We start from the raw sequence: 22,084 nt of genomic DNA, 5'->3' as shown, positions 1-22,084 counted from the left end.
AGCCAAAAACTCAGATATTTAGTATGCAATTATATAAAACCGAGAAAAGCAGCAAAACCATCACAATGGAGAATCTGGAGCGAGAGAATGGTTGTCATTTTTGCTTAAAAAATTACTCTAACAGCACATTCATAATCACAATTGTTGCCGATTATTTATTGTAGCTCTACTTGGAAAACCATCGATCTCAAAGTAGCAAGTTTTCAGTAGTGATTAAACTTGTCGCAGTCAAGTAGGTTGCTCCTAAGATTCAGTTTCTTCCATAAAACTGAACACTGAAGGAGTGAAAGATGGATAGGTTGAAAATAGAGAGGGGGGAAGTAACGGCCCTCAGTTGGGAGCAATGGCAAAGACGTTAAATCTTAGTATATCAAACTGTTTATCTGTCAACATTTACAGTAAATGTTTTGTGTCTTCGATAAAAAAGTATCCTCAACGTAACGGAGAAATATGCTATCTGGTAAAAACAGTCTTACCTAAATATAATAAAAATGTCACCCGGCTGGTACAACAGCAGCAGGATGTTGCATACAGATGGATGGTGCCAGCCTGGGCTCGAGCTGATTTGTTATGGCCACCATTCTCCTCGTGCACCTTTGAAACATCTGCTGTAAGTAATTTCCTTCTCGAGCAAACCAAATCTGCCCTTGTCGTTTTTCTCCTCACACAAAGTTTTGAGTGGAAAAGAAATAAATTTTCTCCTATGGAATGGCGGCAACATGCGCTCCCCCTCTGTCACCGGTCTGAGTTTAATTTATCCTTAATGTTTTCCACTGCGGCACTTGTTTGACAGCGACCACGGCCTGCCTTGATTCATGTGTGTCATTGAATTCTCAATGTCCTCATTTGTGAGGTAGTTTTCTGGCAAACATTTGTCCAGAATGTTATTAATGGGCTTGTGGGGAAGCCGAGCGTGAAGCACGGCGTGTGGACATTTTGTGGAGGAGTGTTGCCATTACACTGCCTGTTTCACAGAAGCAGTTTGTGACTGAATGGTAATCTAACATGAAAGCAAGCAGAAGAATCTTTTGGCAAGCGCAGAAATACAGTAACTCACAAGTAAACAGTTTGCATGAGATCACATTACTCCTGCGACTGTGATCTCCAAAACTTTCCCCCTTAAGTCACAAATCACAGCTCCTGCCAAGACAGTTTAAAGTGTCTTAATGACATATTTGCAGTCCGGGGGACGAAATGTTAACACTCTTAACATCTTGTTGCAAATGTTGAAGTGAATAATACCCAGCTAATAACATCTCAAAGGAATGCCCTTTTCTCTGTGCTGATTTGTTTGACCTGCAGCTAAAAAATCATGTTACATTTCTCTACCTGCAAACCTGAGAGCTAATATGTTGCCAAGGGAATAGACCATCGGAGGATCAGGCTCTGCAGCAGATCTGGCAGCTCAGCTTGTTCTGATCACTGACCTTTTGGTAATAAGTCCATTCCCGCGGCCACAGGGCCAAATGGCTGCCCAGAGTGCTTTTGTGGAGGGAGGCTGAAGAGACTGTCTCTAATTATGGCTGAATAGACTTTGGTGCAGGACTGTGAAATTAAAAATATTAACATCGTGCTCTTGACTAATTTAGTTTATAAATTGCAAGAGGCTGCAGTTTTGTCTCGGAGGCAAATCTGTTTTTTAGGCAGTTTCCTTTCCTGAAGCAGTGTTCTTGTGAATCCCTGGACTGCACACCAATTTGCATGTCAGCACAAATTCTAACTTGTTTTATTCAAGCAAAGCAAATGTTTATAATTACTCCTCAACAAGACACACACTTAATACTTGAATGTTCTCACAGAAATAATTTAGAGAAAGTTACTGTCCACATCAGTTGTAATTAATATCAAAGACATGGTGCTCTTTATATGGTTTTATTTTCTGCCAAATTGCGCAACCTTGGTTTGAGGTTCATGAGGTCCTCATTTATGGAACCAAAGCTTTTTTTGTACTATTAGCAGTTGTGTCATCCTTCACCCTGGGTACACAGCAGCAATGCTTTGTTGGTTAAGTGATATTTTTATGACTCATGATGTTGTGCTGTTTCCTTTATGCACAGCCTGTGTGTTATGGTAATGATATATGCTCTGCATTATTCATTTTTAGCCAGAGGCAAACATTTGCACTGCATCAGACGCTGGCTGCATGTAGCAGCTCAGATGCGGAGAAGAAAAACGCTTACCGCAACAAAAAATCTCTGTTGTACCTCAGAAGCCTCCCGCTGAATTAAAAAGGAAGTCTGGGGAAAATAAACAGATCCCCTGCTTTATTTACAGCTTTGTTAACGTGACTTTAAACTCCAGTGAGGACAAACTTCCTGAGTGAAAGGCCAGTTCTTCAAACCTCTCTTTAGAAGTATACTTTCTCAATTCAATACTGACTGCTGTTTAGATTGATTCAGCCCAGCATGCGAGGTTGCCCTCCTGTGAGAATAAAATTGTGCTATTCCCTTCGACTTGGAAAGCACGCAACCACCTACTCAACCATTTCCCCTGTTGCTGGATAGACCGTCCGGTCAGTAATTGCAGTATTCATTGTACACATGAACAATAAAAGGCTTGATTAAAAAACAAACCATGTCATTTGAGACAATAAAGACAAGAGAACAGAGAAAGGAGGTGTCACCCCGGCCGTTGAGCTGCACAGTAATTGGTCTTGGGGCTCTTTCATGGTCGGGGGGGTGGAAGAAGATTGCTTCATTAAAGTTCCTCTTCTGATAACCGCAGCAGCCACACTGATAGAAAAGAAGATTTTAACTGAATGACGGTGCCATTAGGAAAAAAAGAGCCCGTGGGGGAACGAGCTGGAATAGCGAATAATGCAGATAATGGCTTTATTTGTGCATGGCGGTATTCACAAGCTCCAAAACATACTGATTCACATTCAATTATTGGTTTACTTTCCTGTTTTATTTATCAGCCCCTTGGTGCAGTTCTTGGCTCACATGCAGCTACTTACCTGCTCCCGTAAACAGCTCGCTGTGTGACAGGCTGCTCTGGGAACACACTGGTTTTATGCGCGTTTGTGTTCTCACCAGTAATCTGTTTTTACTTGATTTGTTTTCTGACCTTTTATGTTGTTATTTTAAAGTGATATTCCATCTGCCTGGTCTTTTACATGTAACCTAATACTGGAGTATCAAACACTTTCTTTAGACTTGAAAGGTGGCTGTAAAATGAGTGTAGTTTCACAGAGCAGCTGTGGCTACAATGGATTCCTACATGTGCGTCTTCACCACTCCTGCAGCACTTCATCCTTCCATTTGCTCAGTATTTTCCAAATAATCATATTTTCACCAAAGTATGACTAAATACACTGCGTTGAACTTGGTGCATCTGTTACAGCAGTCATTGGGTTGAATTTAGTTCCTTTGACAAATATCTCCAAACATTTTCTTGTTTGTGAAATCAGCATCAGCTGCAAAAGGTGGCAGAAACATTTCTTTGAAAGGGTGTGAATGTTTCTTGACGATTTTCTGAGAAAGAGGTTTTACTTTGTGGTGGCCTTATAAGGCCAGAAATTTCACAGATTACCCAACACCACCAGAACTCCTCACATGCCTGTGAGTTACATGGTTAGTTTAATATAACTGGACAATGAGTAAAAAATGAACTTCCTCTGCATTTTCTTGTGGACGATGAAGCCTACTTTGAATTAACTGTTCTCAGTGCATACTGTGTGGCTCTAATGAGACTAGACTTTGAAGTCTTCTGTGCTGTGTCTTTGACAGCGGACCAGGGACTGTATATTGTTTGTCTAAATGAAAGTTTCTGTTTAACTCTACTACACACTCTTATTTAAGGTACACAAGACTGTTTGTTCCTGCTGTTTCCCTACAGCTGTGGTTTTGACTCTCGCAGTCTCTCATAGTGTTGGCCTTCAGTCTTGTCTTAACTTTATTCTGGTCTGTCATTGCAGTCTGCTCTGGACTGCAATTCCCAAAATGAAATCAGTTTGGATATCAAAGATATACTTTACCAGTTTTCTCATAAAGAAATGAATATGATCCAAGGAGATGAATTTACCTTATGAATTCACCTGTGAGTGGCACAGGCCTATCTCATGACCATCTCTTTCATCAACTTAACCCGAGCCCTGACGTCTGTGGGAATTGGCTCTGGGTGACAAGATAGGTTAGCGATTTTGCGGAGATTAGCCCGGCTCTCATGCTGCAAGATAAAGGTTATCTTTTGCACTGGAACCAATCTGCAGATTGCCCTGTCTATGAAATAAGGCAATGTGGATGATTAAATGGACACCCTGGTCTCACATACTGCACTGTATCACAGGGAGGAAAGGTCATTCAATATATATGGAAATTATTACTGCTGTCTGTGATTATGGGGCAGGGCCTGGATAGATTTCAGGAACTGAGAATGAAAGGTAAAAAAGACAAAGTAGGTCTGTGGTAAAGAGTTCCTTTATATATAAAGAAGAGGAAACTGTTTTCTTAATCCTCCTCTGAAAACTGTGTGAGTGCAGACTGAGTTTCAAAGGGTCCAGCTTTTCTCAGCCTTGTGTGCACTGATGAGTCTTTAAGGAGGTGAAGCAATGAGCAAGGTCAGAGTCGCTCCCTCACAGGCTCCACAAACACTACTTTATGACTGAATCATGCTGATTGTAATAGCTGGTATTGGTGCTACATAAGTGGGGAACTGTGCTTATATTAAAGGATACTGATATTATGCTCACTTTCAGGTTCATACTTTTATTTTGGGTTTCTACTAGAACATGGCTCCGTTTTGGTGCCTGTCTCTTAAAGCCTCCCCTCCTGAAAAACGGCACAAGGTCTCTGCAGGCACTCAGGAAGTACTCTGGTTAATTTTCGTAGTGGCCAAACAGTGGAATTATGTTCGTCATGTGGTGCCATGTGGCCCAAGAAGACTTTCTCCCCATAGACTTGTATGGTGAAAGAGACATCTGGAAATAAGTAGATACATTTTTTAAGCATCACACAGAATGATGCATCAGAATTTGATCCATTTGGTCCAATAACAATTGGAAAGTCTAGAGGAGTCACATGATTGAATCATTTTTCCCACTGACTGTTATAGAGCAGTGGCACTTTTTCTCTGAAAATTCACCAATAAACACTTCTTTAGACAATCAGATATGTTCCAGCAGGAATATGATACGAAATTGGGGAGACATTAACAACATCAGCAACCAAGATTACATGTTTCCCTGATGTTAGCATGTAGCTACATGTAGCCGTGTTCTTGCAGCCGAGGAATGACCGTGTGTAGCGGCACTTTCTCTTGTAAAAATTCACCAATAAACGCTTCTTTAGACAATCAGATATGTTCCAGCAGGAATATGATACACAATTAGGGAGACATTAACAATAGCAGCAACTAAGATCTCATGTTTCCCTGATGTTAGCATGTAGCTATATGTAGCTGTGTACTTGCAGTCAAGGAATGACGTAAATTAAAATACGTAAATTCACAAATAGACGCTTCTAAACACAACTGGACATGTTCAGCAGGAATATGATCAGAAATCCCTGACGTTAGCCCATAGCTTCAAGTAGCATTGGAGGCCACATAATGTACACTTAACCGTAGCGTGCCCGGAGCAGATGATCATACAAAATAATTGGTCACGATCTGGTATCATCTTGTAGCCAAAGTAGGGAAAAAATGTTGGAAACAGAGTATTCAGAGCAGTCTGAAGCCTGAGGTTTTTGCTCACAGGGATTACTTATACATATGTTTACCTCATTATTTGAAACTCTGGCCACGCTTAATATAAACATCCATTATTGTAATATTATATATATGACAGAGAAAAAGGAGAAGCATAATAGGTTCTGTTTAAAAACAGGAATAATCACAACAAGATGAACTGTGAGACAAAACCTCAAAGAAAGACAGCAGTGTGAATCTGTGGTTAAACACTATTTTGGTGCTCTGTTGCGCAGGAAGCAGCCCAGCTGTCAAAGTGGGTTCCTACATGAGTATAATCTCGGCGGACAGGGCAGTGGCAAGACTCTCACGGACACCCGCACCCTAATGTATCCCAGACCCTTGAAACAAATGACCCAAATATTCAGTGAATCAAGGCATTTGGCTGACAGTGCACTGCAGATGTAGTGTTACTTACACAGAGGTTATTATCATCGCAGCCTCCAACAAAGCCCATAAGCAGCACAGTTACACCGGTTAACGTCATGTATTTGTGCTGAGCAGATTTGTCTGCTTGAAGAGAAGATTGTTTTCCTGTTGAGAGGGAAAGAAAGACAGGAGTGACACAGAATATTTATCTGACTGTCACTCTCAGTTTCAGGGCTTTGTGTAAGATTAGTGTGTGTTTGTTCTTCTTAACGGCTTCATTGACTTCACATTGATTCAGTGATGCTGATTTTTTAAAGCACCAATGAGGACTTTGCAGCCGTGCATGACAAGACAGAACCCTGAAGGAATGTTGGTTTGAAGTTGCTCTTGCAGAATTAACATTCATATAATACATTGATTACCCAAGAATTACTGTGAATTGAATATGTCAGTTGCAGAGCGTACTATTCTGCATCGCTATTAACCAGGGTCAAGGAATCATCAGCTATTTAACTCCTGTCATTAGGCGTGCATTAATTAAAGCCTGGAAAAGAATCTCATGTAAACACTCACTGATGCTACGAATCTGCAGACTGACTCAACTCGAGCTTCTTGCGATGTCCACGGCGCTCACCTCTCCCAAACTAATGGCCAAGTGAGAGACTGTCAGATCCTGAATGAGCTGGCCCTAAACCAGCTGCAACAAAGCACCGCAGGGTCGCCCAAGCCGGTGGGGGGAGGAGGTCTCCAAGCAACAGCCAGCGGTGGCATGCACATTCAGCTATTGACTTAGCCTTTATCCACAGCCCTTGTGTGGTTGTCAGATCCCCTACAGCAATCTCACTGCTGAGCGAGGACCTCTGCCATGCCTGCTCATCTCTATCTTTCCATCATGTCTAAGTTATTATCACTGCTACAAACTCATCAGCCTCCAAAGGAAGTGAGCATCTACTTCTATTGGAGATGTTTGGAAATGGAATAGTCGGCCGTTTCTTTCACTGCCATGTCAGGGAAGCTTTTGAATAGTAGCGGTAATGGAAGTGTTACCTTGAGGTGTGTGTAGCACAGAAGTGTAAGCGCAGAGGGGAGATTGCCTAGAGCAAGAAAAATAAGCTGTCTGTGTGGTTCTGTCAACAGCAGGAAATGTAGAAAGTAATATTTGGAGAGTGGGAGAGGGATTGCAACAAGTTCAGTTGATATTTCTATCAGTCAGGATCACACTGCCTAATTACAAGCCAAACAAGACTATCTTGAAATGAACTAGTCCGTACAAGATGTCGTCCAACCACATCTGAAATGTTTATAGCTGCTCAGCCACACTCGAAGACGGGGTGAAAAGTCGGCCATCAAAGACTAGAGAGAGTTAGAGACACAATACTCACTCAGATATGGGGATGAAGGTGCAAACTTTTAGATAATACTTCTTTGAATGCATTCATAGTTTTTCACTCGCTTGGATTCAAAAAGTGCCTGAAGTAATTTTGAGAGGCTTTAGAGAGAAGTTTAACCCCTGTCTACTTTCTCATGTCCACACACCTGGTCGATCAGTGCCTGCAGTGGACGTGCTTCTCGGATTGAAGCATGCTTACCCAGCCTTAAAGTCTCTGACATACTTTCTACATTGAACATCTGCAGTCACCTGCATTTACCTTGCACACAGTTCCAGTACAACTGAGGGTTTGTGTCGGGCCCCAGCAGTAAATGGGAGGGCTGGAGGTGAACTTACCGTCCTCCTATTGCAAACATCAGGTGAATGTGAAACTAAAGCCCCTTTGCCACTGGACAAAAAAGCCCACTAACACCCACTAACATCTGACTTTTGTATTTAATGGAAAAGGTTACAATCGGCATTCACTCCCAAGACAAATGACCCTGCAGTAGTCAGGGGTATTTATCATCTCTGATCGGCAGTAATGGAAATACAGCACGCAGATGGGCGCACTAATTTTAGCCCCTTTGCCCGCACAATGTATTGACGGCCCGCTACAAAATACCATCTATCTCTGTCCAAGCAGCACTCAAGCATGGCCCAAATTTAGTCAGCGCCAAGAGAGAGAGAGAGAGAGAGAGAGACTTAATACGCAACAGATATATAAAAAAGACGCAACCACCATAACAATTTTACTGGCCTCCATGCTGCTTTCTACTGTTTACTAACCTGTTTTTACCTGGTTTACTGGAAATGGGGAAGCAGTGTATCCCCTATTTTTTCCTGCATTTAAAAACCTGCATAAAGGCGCTAATTTCGATGGAAAGTGTATACGAAGACTCTTCTGGGTTTGCAGTGAATTTGTGGAACAAGGGATTGTATTTTGTGATTGGAGCATGCACAATTGGCAGGTGTCCTATGCGTACAGTCTGAGCTGTCATTAAAAAATGGGCTGTATTTGGATGTCTTAATGGTTTATGCAAGTCTTAGCCTACTTAGGGCAACAAAAAAGTTTATCTTGGGTGCGTCGGTACAATGGACAACTAAGAAAGGACGGCAGAGGAGATACCTGCACACTAATGTGACGGGGCTGGACAGCCACAAAAAAGGTTCACAGGCTGAGATCAATGCAAAAAAATTTGACCATCATCAGTCCTTGACTGTCGTTAGCTCTGAAGATAGTCAAGGACTGAAATGTTTGCTGCTGTTTCTAGTCACTTTTTGTTATTTTTTGTACTTTGAGCACCTTCTTTTTGTGCACAGATGTTCTAAATGAATTGATCTCAGCCTGTGAACCTTTTTTGTGGCTGTCCAGCCCCGTCACATTAGTGTGCAGGTATCTCCTCTGCCATCCCCTCTCGGTTGTCCATAGTTTGCACAACCACGGGGTCACAAGGGTTTATAAATTCACCTTAAGGCTGCCTTCTCTGAGCAGACAATCAGACTGCAACTGTTCAGAGCTGTGTTAGAGTTAAATGTTCTTTTTATTTAGATGTGGGTGTTAGTAATTCCATGAAAAGCAGTCCCATCTATGGCTCTTTGAAGGGCAGCAGATCTAAAGAGAGTCATTTGCATTCATCTGCAGAAGGACAGTAAACACTAATAATAATACAATTGGGCAGATTAATCCGTTAGTCAAAGAACTCCTGTGGCTATTTGAAATAGAATTTCTTCAGTCAAGGACAGCCCTTCAAGTAGGTCATTTATTGAACAGACTTTTATTTTGGCAACCTGACATCTTGTGTCAAAACCCATCCGATTCCAGCTGAGGCATGATGGAAATATTGAATCCCTCTGCTCTAATTGAACTCCTGTTAAATAACACAACAGAAGAATGTAGCAGCAGCTGTATATGACCACCAGATCGCACTGCGGTTCGCCCGCACTTTATGTTGTTATGACAGGCTTTCCAAGCACAAGTTACTGCTGGCTATCAGATGTCAACATCTGTCTCTGTGTGCTTATAAATCCTTGTATTTTTAGGTCATTTCCTGTAGTTGGTTCAGATAGTGCTCTCTGTCCAACAGAAATGCAACACAGTTTGTTTGGAGGAGAAACAAAACCTGGTCATATGATCAAATGGAGGTAGCATCATTTGTGTCTGCCAAAACAAAGGAAACTAATATTGTTAGTACTCCCTGACATGCTTAATGTGGACACATTTTAACACCATATTTTACAGCTTTGCACAGCGAGCACCCTCCATGTGTTTGGAAGTTATCAATTACTGCAATAGGAATTTAAGTATTAGGTTTACAAAGACAAATATCCAGTGTGTGTCCCAGTCTTGTGCACTGACAATGCCCAGCATGGTCCTTTTACATTCTTTGCTTTTGTTATTTTATTTTCACTCTTACAATAAAAGATTGCCTTTGTGCCTGAAACAACACAAGTCCAGATTGGCGACGTCCTTATCGACAGTGTATTTTGAAGTAATTCCCCAGAGACGAAGTAATCATAATTAGCTAATTAAAGAAGGCTTAAGAGAGGGGCAGTGTGAAAGAGTGGCAAAGTAGATTAGTGGAAATTTGCATGTGTTGATACTGAAGGAGGAAGGAAATGTCTAATGTCTTATTTCTATTTATGGGGAGTGATCTGTTTTTCAAGAGCACGCTTGGAGCCAGATGCTGCTTTTAACTGTTTGCTGTTGTTTGAGGTTATTAAACAGGAAATCTCTGTCTGAGATTATTGGTTTATGTCTGAATAAAATGGAACAGTAATATTACAGCCTTGAGTGAAAGCAAACCCTGTGTGGGTCGGGCGTACACACATTTGTAAGCACATCTGCCAGCAAGCTAAGGGTTTGCGTTAAACACCATCCCTGGTAATTACATGAAATTGGAGGGATTGTTCATTGTCCCGGGCTTTGTGATCTGGACATTGTCCCGGTCTCTTCCTGGCTCTGTGCCAGCTCAGGGTCTTACCACAAACAACAGTGGGGGAGGGAGCCCTTAATATGGAAATGGCATTAATTACTGAGCCTATACAACAGATGTGACCTTCAGCCTCCACTTCAGCATAAATACTCATCTCATGAATGAAAACCGGCTCAAATATGAAATCATTTTGCAGTGTTTATCCTGTAAACATCTCTTTCTTATTGTTTCTTACACTCTTTACTTTAACTGAACACTGTAAGATGTTTCAACTGGTTCACTGGTGTGTTTGCTTCAGTAGCTTCACTCCCAGCAGCAGGTAATCTTGTCTTCTAATCAGAATTTTCAGAGATAATCTAAATCCTACTAAAATAGCCTTGAACTGAAAACTCTCAAACCTCCACGGCCTCGGCACTCCTCAAATCTCCATCATTAACTTGTCAGAAACCAGCATTTACCGTCTGAGCTGCTCTTTCCCCCAAATCTCTGTCAGTCCGCTGGCAGTTTGAACACCAGGCTGTCGAGTCCAGTGCACCGCGCTGATTAACATATTAACACGTCTTTTGTTTCAATTTTCTAGCGCTGGCCCCAAAGGAGACAACATCTACGAGTGGAGGTCGACCATCCTGGGCCCCCCGGGCTCCGTGTATGAGGGAGGCGTCTTCTTCCTGGACATCGCCTTCACGCCAGACTACCCATTCAAACCCCCCAAGGTCAGCAGCCTGCAGACATAACTGTTAAAGTGTTTGGGTGTTTGAGTAGCTGACCAAGTGTCAACTTCCTGCACAGGATCTGGGGAGATGTGGAGAATATATGTGGGTCATGTAAAGATCTGGGAAAGTCAAGAGATTGTGATAAACACACTGTATGACTACACATTTTCCTCTATTGCAGACAGACACTAATATTTTATATTTTTTGCGCCAAAAAATACCAGTGCCTTTAAAGTGGTAACGATACCAATAGAGTGGTTCATTTGATATCTTTTTTTTTCCTACTTCATTTGAAAGTAGGGATGGGTGTGAGCACTGGATTTGGACGTCAGAATTTATTCAACGTACAGAGTAATCGCCGCCCAACCTCCCTCATGTGAACATGACTTTCACTGTAGAGCTGTATGCAGTGTATTGATTCACTCAGACACTCCTCCTCTCTCTCTGTTTATCATGAAACTACTGCTGTGGAGGTGTGAGCTTCGGGTTGGGATGGTCTGTGAGAGTTGGCCCTCCTTCACATGAAAGCCCTTTTTAAATAGGCATTGTGCAAATTTGCAGGAAAGTCTAATCAGTCTTCTTTCAGCATTGGCATTATAAAAACAAAATCGGGGAGTGCAGCAAAATGCCACCTACCTACTTTTGTTTATACATAATGCGCCTTTTTTTTTTTTCGGGGCAATGGGGGGCGTGAGCAAGTAACAAAACGTGTAGCTCAGCGTGTGACGTAAACAGTGACGTACTCCAAGGGAAGCCGCAGCTGATCAGTCCTTGGGCGATTCTCTCATAAGTCAGCCCGTCCTTCACCGTTCCCGGTTCGTTTGCAAGGACAAGGAGGGCGTGCACTCCCTTGTCTCCCCAGTTGCTCATCTTTACAGTGTCAGGTTTGTGTTTCCCTCTTGCTACTAGCTGCTCATTCCTGCTTTCAGCTGTTTCCTGTTAGTCTACCAACAGTGGGTCGCACGTGCGGCGTCATCAACAGCTCCTCCCACAAGTCATCAACAGCCCCTCCCATTGCGGAAGGCCGCCTTGCTCTTTTTAAACCAAAAATGTTCCGCCAATATGTCTACCCTACAAGGCGGAAAATCGGGCACCTCAGATCAACTCGCCAATCCGGCTCTGTGCATCTAAACGCTCGCAGCTTGCCGGCAAAACGGCCCAACATTCACTGAAAATCTGGCAGTGTAAAAGGGGCTAAAGTCGAGCTGTGCAGCTGTTGGTGTGACTTTGTTAAACAGCTCCGTGTCAGATGTTTGCCGCTGCCACTGGGTTCGCTCATGCTAACCAGACAGACATTAAACTGAACAGGAGGAGAGCAGCTCTGAAGACAATCCTTCAGTGCTACGTCTGACCTGTAAAAGGGCAGCAACAAAAAGTTTTAACTTTGAATTCATGGTTTAATAGGCTAATTGTAGCCTGGTTGTTCAATGAATTCATTTCAGATTGCACTTGTTTTCTGTTGTTGGGTCAATTTACACTCCTTAAGTATTTGAGTACTCTGTTATAATTTAATGCGAATACTTGAATATAGAAGTTAATTAAAATGCCCATCCTCATTTGATACCCATCATATTAATGACAAATTGTGAAACCTAGCACACAAACCTGCCTCTTTGAACCTGCCTTATACAATTTCCATTTAAAAAAAATCCAAGCTAAGTTTTAACACACAAAAGATGAGTAGCGTAGTAACCATTTATCATACCCGAGGTAATCAGCAGTTTCCTTTGGAATCCATCTCCGCGTGCTGACCTGCCAACTCCGTCAATAGCAACCCGACTTCACCACACCACAGACTGTGTGGGCTGTAGCTGCTGCAATAGTGGGTCAATCACATGTCACATTAAATCTAAGAGTGCTTTCGGTGACTGGCTGCAAGTAAAACTAAACAAATAGCAATTTTTTTCTAGATCTGGGTATGAAACGGATTAAATACAGGTATGGTATCACTGGAGAAATGTAGATATTACTTGCTACTAGGCTGTTTCAGACGATAACTTAAAGGTATAAAGTACATATAAGATACATGCAGCCATGCAGACACAGAGAAACATTAGTATTTACTTGGAGTCGCGTCTCTGGCCACCTGATTAAATATTCCAATGCTTTAACTTTGATTTTGGTTCTTTTATATTAAAAAAATATTAATAATTGTTTTGAGGAGGTGATGCTGAAAGTACAAAATGGCACATATTCCCCTGATATGCACAGACTGTTTGCTTTCCCATGAACGTTAGTGTTATCAGAAAGGACTCATTATCTCACATTATACGAGGCATGGTTTGTCACGGTTTGTTGAGCAGCCCTGTGACAGACTGGCAACCTTTGTTGCTTGTAAAATCATACTTGGCCAGAAATACTGAGGGTACCCAGAGGCTCTCTGCACTCTCAGATTGTGTACTTTAGCAGAGAGACGCACTCAACTGTGTCTTGACTTCACTAGAAAGCTGCTTAAGTCCACCTTCAGTGACTGGCTACCCCCCTCAGGGAGGAGCTCACAGGTCATCAGACAAGAACTCAAACAAACTGACCATCCTGAGATGTGGAACAAAGAGTTACAGATCAACAATCGCTTTCATGTGCAGGCTCCTACATGACAGCAGATTTAAGATCACTGATTTGTGATAAGAGCTATTAGGTTTAGCTTAGATAATTGTAAAAAAAAAAAAAAGATTTACACACTCGTCCACAAACCATGAACATGATTAAGTTTTGTTCCAGGCATCTCTGGGTCTCAATGTACCATGTGCATATGCGATAGTGCAAGTCAATTCTCAGCTCTAAATGCACCGGTTCATGCATTTGCTCAGGGTTGCCAAATTTCGTGTATTGACTGTAAGGCTCACGCACTCAACACTTTTCACACACACACCACACGTTAATTTTCTCATGTGGTGAAAAACAAATTCATTACTGATAACGTTTTGGCGGGAAAAGGGGACACCGACAGTGCACAGATAGACGAGACAGAGCCATAAAACACTGCGTTCAAGTGAACCATCATTTGTAAAAAACCTTGTCAAGCCAGCCGCTGCTTGGATTTTGATGCACGTTTATTTGTGCTGTTGTGGAAAGGGTGCCTGGAGTAGCCAAAAAAGGCAAAGTAAGACTCGACTTTCAGGAAGTGTTTCTCACATTTCATGTTTTAAATGAAACTGAGACAGACAACAGATGGCAGCAATAGACTTCTGGGAACGTTAGCTCAGTTTACATTACAACATTTATAATTTTCTCATAATTTAACTGTACTGTCCTGAGTAGGTTTCCTGAAATTATCAATGGAGTCATCAGCCCTTTTTATATAGGAATTGTGCAAATTTGCAGAAAAGCCCAATCAGTCTTTTTCAGCATTGGCAGTATAAAAACATATTCGGGGAGTGCAGCAAAATGACGCCTGCCTACTTTTGTTTATACAGAATGTGCCTTTTTCGGGGCAATGGGGGGGCGTGAGCAAGTAACAAAACGTGTAGCTCAGCGTGTGACGTAAACAGTTCCGTGGGAGGGAAGCCACTGGTCAGTCCTTCGATGATGGCCTCTTCGTTTGCGAAGACAAGGAGGGCGCGCAATTCCTTGTCTCCTCAGTTGCTCATCTTTACAGTGTCTGTCAGGTTTGTGTTTCCCTCTTGCTACTAGCTGCTCGCTAATTCCTGCTATCAGCTGTTTCCTGTTAATCCACCGCCAGTGGCTCGCACGTGCGGCGTCATCAGCAGCTCCTCCCACAAGTCTTCAACAGCCCCTCCCGTGGCGGAAGGCCGCCTCGGTCTGTTTAAACTAAAATGGTTCCACCAATATGTCTACCCTACGAGGTGGAAAATTGAGCACCTCGGATCAACTCGCCAATCCGGCTCTGTGTGTCTAAACGCTTGCAGCTTCCCGGCAAAACGGCCCAACATTCGTGGAAAATCTGGCAGTGTAAAAGGGGCTGTCTTCACAATGACCCAACATGACAAGTGAAATCTGAATTAAATGTATTAACTAAATTGAAAAGTTGGCAGTTCAGCCATGGTGGAGATGCCGAGAAAGGACAGATACACCAGATGTTGCAGTTAGTTTGAAGAAAGGTATTTGTCTCATCCAGCTGTCTCAGATGCAGGTGCGTTATCACTTCATCCTTGTGGAGGAGTGTTACTAATAAATTGTGAAGCCGAGCAGAAGCAGTGTGCGGGAATTTCTGTTCAAAGACCACATGGTGCAGTTAAAACATTTCTTGGTGCAGATAGAAGAAATTGGTGCATGTAATTTTGCACCAGTGTGTGTACACAGAAAAGTATTCCTAGCCCTGCATCTCTCTAATTATCTTCTCAACACAAACTGTGATGCGAGTTAGAAAATGGCTGAGAGAGCAAACAAGCATAAAAACAAAGCTTTATTTCTTTGTGTTTTTTAAATAAAAGCTGCAGATAAATAACGCAGCTACACTCAGGTAGTGTCCTACTGCTGGATCTTGAAGGGTGGTGATGACCTACTTCAGTTCAAAGTCAGTATATCTTTGTTGGGGTTGACAGGGAATGATGGGGCAAAATGCAGCGTAGACAGATTGTGCCAAGCTCAAAGTAATCCTCACAAAATAGCCTGTAATAGCCAATGAAGTTATGTAATTATTATTCAGCTTTTTGTTGCCAGATCATATTGTTTCATCGCCGCCTCAGTAGTAAATGTTTCATGGCTCAGTAATAGTCCCCACCTGGGGACTGGGATCATCCGCTGTACGGGATAAGCAGGTGTAGAAAATGAATGGATAGACGGACTGATGCAGTGTGACTTTTACGCATGTTGACGACGGCTTAATGTGGGGAAGCAAGATAGTAGAGCACATTGAATCACACTGGTGTTATGTCATCAACACTGCAGCTTTTTGGCACTCTTTACAGCTCAGATAGCACTTCTGCTTTATGGAGAATCGGCGTGATTTGAGCTCAGAATCTGGGTGGTGCCAGATCCTGACCTGTTCAGTGCTCAGCGTCTTCGTGTTTTTGTGACGTCGTCTGATCACGCAGACTATCAGGGCCAGTGTCCCTTCAGTTTGCAGTGCACCCCATTACCCTTTCACTTGGCCTTCATTTTCTCTCCCCGCTCTCTGTTATGGACACCCCTCCCTCTGCTTGCTCACACTCTTCTCTCACTCTTTCTCGCTCTTTGTGCTGTGTAACCACCAGCTCCGTGTTTGACAGCAGACTCAAACAAATCCACAGGCTCCGGCCAAGCTCTCTGTTGCCAGAGGGACTTGAGTGTTTCCGCCCCTTTCCAATACCTCCTACCCCTCCGACACACTGTGATCTGCAGCCAAACCCCCCCTGCACACACACACACATACACACCAAACCCTTCAGCCTGTAGCTGCCATACACTCCCTCGCTATAGAAACGCTCCAGTGGAGCTCAGTTGCTGAAAGCACTCTCAGACCTCAGGCCTGGGAGTTTTGGACCCAGAATCCGACTCGCTTTTTTAAAATCTCAAGACTCTAAAAGAGAAACAAGAGCTGACAGGTTCACCAGGTGGATGCATTTCTGTTCCTGAACGGTGGCCAAAAGAGGAGCTCTGTGTCTGCAGAGGAGGTGGAGGTGGAGGTGGAGGGGTTGGTTATTTATAACGTCCTGCCCCTGTGTGATTTTTGGGAATGCCAAGGCTCATTAGAGGTTTCCTCTGGAGGGTCAGGGTCAGGAGGGCCAGATGTTGGTGATTGGAGCAGCGAGGGCAAACAGCGGTGTCGAGTGTCAGAACCAAACAGATGTCAAGCTCAAATGTGAGCCGGGACAGACCACAGTAACAGTGGTAGGTGGGTTGTTGTGGGTGTACGAGGTGATATCGGTTTCAGCGTTAATCAGGGCGACATGTTATGGGTCATTGTTTGAAGCTGTGAGGTCTGGGAGGCTGCCACAAGTAAAGGAATTAATTTACACGAGGGTGCTGGGATCCAATATTCAGAGTGACAACAAAACTGTTGTGTTGATCTGATTTTACACCATGCTGCCCTCTGTTGGTCAGTCTGATACAGTAACAGAAGAGGAGAACTGGAGGTGTTACTCGACATTAGAAAGAGTAAATGCTGTTTTCAGATCATAAAAAAACAACCTCCAGATAATGTATGTTTCACTGACTGCCATAGAATACAGTCACTTTATATGTACTGTATATTTGTGGCAACAAGCATGCACATCCTGCAACAGTGACAAATGGTGCTAAATGGCCCTCAGTGGAGCAATCGAGCAGGCCCATTACACCGGCACGGATGCTGATACATTAGCGTTAATGTGAATAAAAGAGAAAAAGGAGGTGAAAGGCCCACAGCAGCCTTTAACTGTCCTCCATAGCTCACCTTTCATTACTCCCAGTTATAACAAGCTTCTCAACTCACAGAGTACACAGCAGGTTCACTGTCTTTAAGGGTTTAAAACTCATTTCCTGGAGTCACAAATTATGCCATCAATATTTTTACTTTATCTACATATACTACTAAAAGTAATTCAATCATATTTCATTATTCAGTTTTTATAAGTGGCTCTGAGAAAGCACATTAGCAAATTAATTAAAATGGCAGCATCATTTCATTTCACTTGTTTCATAATTATTTATTATGAAGTGTTTATCAGCATTCAGCACCACTGACTACGTTCACATGCACAAAATGTGTCGTTTCTTGCCCTTATTTCCAAAAAGGAAATATTCACTCATTGATAGAGTGTCCCCATACAAGTCCTTGGGTATATGGATAGATGACAAGCTTTCATTTAATGCACACATTGCTACTGTAGTTGGGAAGCTTAAAGTGAAGATTGAGTAAGTCTTGTTTTACTTTCAGAGCTAAGAAAAGCTTGTGGAAGCTATTTTTCTGTCTGTAAATGATTACGGTGACATACTGTATATGCATGCAACATCCTCCATTTTGATTCAGTGTACCATGCATCTTTTATTCATCACTATATTCTTTATGATTTGGTGGGCTGGATGTCACTGACCACTCTCAGACAACAGCACTGATATATTTTTATCTATAAAGCAATATTGGACAAACGTCCTGCCTACCTCTGCTCCCTTCTGTGTCAGCTCTGGTAGTTAGCAGCTGCGCTCCTCCAGGTGGTTGCTTTTCAATGAACCCTGGGTTTTAACAGATCTCCAACAACAATCTCCAACAAGATCTAAAATTAGTAGCAATTATATCCATTGATGAATTTAAGGACATCATAAAAAATGAGGCCACTATGTTTGAATAGTTGTTTTGTATTATATGTTGTATTTGTTTCATTTTAAACGCGTTCTGATTGGCTGCTACCTCAGCCAGGTAAAAGAGATTTTCAATCTCAGTGGGACTTCCTGGTTAAATAAAGGTTATAATAAAATAAAATAGAAAAATTTCCATTTACATCCAGCTGTGTGTACTCTGATTAACTTGCCTCAACGTGTCGTTTATCACGTCAAAATATGGGAAAATGGAGCGACTGTAGCCGGGATTTATTTCAAAGATCCACCAGTGACGGACTTGTTCGACTGTACTAACACATCCTCCCTCTTTCATTCCTTCACCCTAATTATTGAAAAGGTTGCCGTGACAATATTTGGCTTATTTGTTTGTGTACAACATCTCTATGATGATGCAAGAGCTGACCGTAAACAGGCGAGAGGCTGTGTGTCCTAGTTGCAGTAAAAACCCAAATTGAGATACATATTCTGAATGCACTGAATGCATGTCCAAAGAATGCTCCTAAAACCCGAATACCGGCATATCCGTCATGTCTTAATCAGAAAATGCTACGTTCAGAAAAAGGCTTACTTTGGAATATCCATATGGAATATGCTGTTTACATGTCCTGCATTAAATTTGGAATATTGTCACAGTAAGTTCTTGCATTTCTAAACTGCAGCATTGTTGTGTCTGCAGGTAACATTTCGTACGAGGATCTATCACTGCAACATCAACAGTCAGGGGGTGATCTGTCTGGATATCCTGAAGGACAACTGGAGCCCTGCCCTCACCATCTCCAAGGTGCTGCTGTCCATCTGCTCCCTGCTCACAGACTGTAACCCAGGTAAGATCAACATCTCACTGCGTTTGACATTCTTATAATGCTTTTTATTATGAGACTTTTGTGTAATGTAACTGAGAGTTCTTGCTCTGTGTAATGTTTATTTTTACTTGAGGCCAAATTTCAAGTTGACACACTGTCAGAAATAATGTTTCCAGGTTATTAACGATGTATTAAGCTGGCCATGACGAATTCAAACCCTCATTGTTTCCCAAGGCCGTCTGACACTGACAGGTCTTTGGCACAGTCCAGCCTCCAGTTGTAAATAATAAAACCACATTTTCACGGCAGAGAGGAGCCAGAGAGCTGCGTAAGAGGAGAGCCACAATGAAGAATGAATGAAAAACTAATATTATAATATAAAATAACATACTTATTATTTGTGGTTAACTTTTTTGGCTTGAGAACAAAATGTTGTGCATGAGTGCAGACTGAAAAAGGAGTATAAAAGGCAAAAATTGGGTCAGTGGTCCACCTGTTAAAGCTGTAACATGGCCATTTTGTGCCTTCTGACATGCAGACATTTTTTAGACCACTGTGACATATGTGAGCACAATAGAAGTTCAGCGAATTACCCTGCAAGATGATGGTTTTATAGTCATGTTACCAAGTTCACACAACTCTCTCTACAGGCTTTGCTGCTCCTAAAGGGGCTGTCTTTGCCTTTAATATGATTAACTGGTTATTGATACAGCTGAATTTGATACAGTGTAATCAAGTCTACTTGAAGGTCACCACACCATAATGAAATTAATGCTGCATCGGCCCCTCAGGCAAAACTCTTTATAGTTTGGAACCAGCACGAATCTGGTAGATGGTTTAATGATCTGGAATGAAATCGAATTGCTTTTATATCAATCACAGTTACTGTAGGGAGGAAAATGTAATAAATCACTTCAGTTTTGACAAAAGTTGTTTTTATATTCTAGTAGCACATTTACTCTTTTAAAATGATTGAAGAAATCGTTTTGTCAGAGAAAACTTTTCTTAGGTTCAGTGGAAGAAAATAATCTTTACTTAGCTTCAGAAGAAAACAAATTGTAAAAGGTGATAATTCCAAGTCTGCATGGAGAACAAAAACACTGCAGTCAGTCTAAAATGGAGGTGGTTTTATACACAAATAGTCCCAGTGCCCAAACGACCAAATGCAAACTGAGTGTGGGGGCTCCCAGGATGATAAATCTACTTCTCAGTGGCATTGAGCCGCTATTGAAACTACAGCAGATCAAACAGGGAGAAATTCTGGATCAGGTTAAGTTCCTCTGTAAAGCTGTTTCCTCCTAAAAAAAAAAAAAAACAACTTTCCCACATGTAGCACACCACAGGAGATTGTCTGTGTTAGATGTGTTCATGCCAACTGGAAATACTCTGTTTGGTTCAAAGCAAAGAGTTGGCGCCTGGGTAGAGCGGGTAAAGGAGTCAGGACATGATGCAAAAAAGTATGCCGCAGAAATTGCAGTGTTTTGTTCAACCAGTTCATAATTTGGTCAGAAAACAGAGTCTCTGGTCTGACAATTTTGGCTTCGGCTCTTACTGGTAGAAGGTCCCAATTCAAGCTGTCTCTCCAGTTAGACATTTTCGTCTGCGTCGTTGTGGGAATGACCCTTCTTCTTCACCCTCAGATGTTTGTTTGCTTCCACTTTTGTGTGAACTGCTTGACAGAAGCATCATTAACATGCCCAGTCGCTCGCTGTGAATTCTCCAGACAGAGAGCCTTTGCACATTGGCTCAGTCGGACATTTTACGAACTTTGTACTAGGGAGCTGGCAGGCTAAAGTCCGTTCAGTGTCCGAATCCACTTATTCAGACATTTGCGTTCTCACATACAGCTCCTCTTGGAAGATGTCAAGATAATTTGACGGTTACAGTGCATGTGTGAAAGAGGCTATAGTTAAGGTGTGGCTTCCTCCTTCTCTGAACTCTCCTCACTTTAGCCCTTTTAACACAGAGATAGCATGAAAGGACCAGTACGAAGTCCCTTCTCTGCACCTCCTTCGCATTTTTACACAGAAGGAAACAAAGCTGCATCGTATCGCAAAAGAGATGTGACGTTTACCACACCAGCGTTGGCCTCTAGTGTGACATTTAACATGCATGTCGGCAGCACTTTTTAAACCATAACAACGGCATAACATGGTAATTACAATCATTTATCGTCTCTGTTTTATGGCAGCTGATGTTATCGTCTGCTCGGAGGGTATGAGCTCCCAGACCTCATTGTTTTCCCAATTTTCAGACATTTTCGGCAACTTTTCATCTTTGAGTTAGCTGCTAACTGCTTTTTAAATCTCCTGGGGATTGGGAAGCACGCATGACACGTCATCAAAATGTCACACCTGTCCCGTCCATGGTCCCTTCCTGCTGGCTGTCCCTTTGACACAGACACTGAGGTCCTGTTTATACGACAATGATTTCAACTGAAAGCGGTGAACTTTTCGCACACGGGCATTACGCTTCCATTCACTAGGCATGCGCGAGAAAGTCGACCATCACAACAACAACGGCGGACTCCTGAGCTCTGTTTGTGCTGCTGACCCTGTTGAATTTATCAACGCTTACCCATCATAGTGTAGATTTACTGTAGCAACTCCACCTCGTCGTCCGTCCAGACAAACGTTCATGCGGTTGCCATTTTGTTTGTTTATATATCACCACTCTATAGAAGGAAGCATAAGCGTCACACCGCCAACTACTGGCCTGGCATGTATACTGCAGCGATTTTGGTAATTTTTGCGGCTCCGTATGCACGACGATTGTTATCAAAACGTTGTCGTCTAAACGCGGAATTTTTTCCAAAACGAAAATAAGAAACAATTCCATTTTTAGTGGATTGTTTTCGTGCAAACATTCAGCACTGTTACAAACTCTGTTGCCGGCTTAAGGCCAGACAACTCTGTCCCCCCAGTCCACGATTGTACCTTTATACAGAACGACGAGATGGAATAACGACGTGATATTCCTGCCTTAAATGGGCAGTGTAAACGGGGCTAA

At 42.4% G+C, this 22,084-nt stretch overlaps 1 protein-coding gene across 2 annotated transcripts in view; it reads left to right on the top strand.

Annotated features, from left to right (window-relative positions):
- Positions 1–22,084, top strand: part of LOC117266453 (ubiquitin-conjugating enzyme E2 E2) — a 35,507-nt gene that overhangs the window by 12,122 nt on the left and 1,301 nt on the right. For both annotated transcript variants that reach the window (XM_033641672.2, XM_033641673.2), the window contains exons 4-5: positions 10,940–11,072; positions 18,949–19,096. In XM_033641672.2, the coding sequence (XP_033497563.1) occupies positions 10,940–11,072; positions 18,949–19,096 (281 nt within the window). The remainder of the gene's footprint in view (positions 1–10,939; positions 11,073–18,948; positions 19,097–22,084) is intronic.

This window comes from Epinephelus lanceolatus, chromosome 10 (genome assembly GCF_041903045.1).
Source record: "Epinephelus lanceolatus isolate andai-2023 chromosome 10, ASM4190304v1, whole genome shotgun sequence".
Taxonomy (NCBI): Eukaryota; Metazoa; Chordata; class Actinopteri; order Perciformes; family Serranidae; genus Epinephelus; species Epinephelus lanceolatus.
This window is presented reverse-complemented; position numbering and strand designations above follow the sequence as displayed.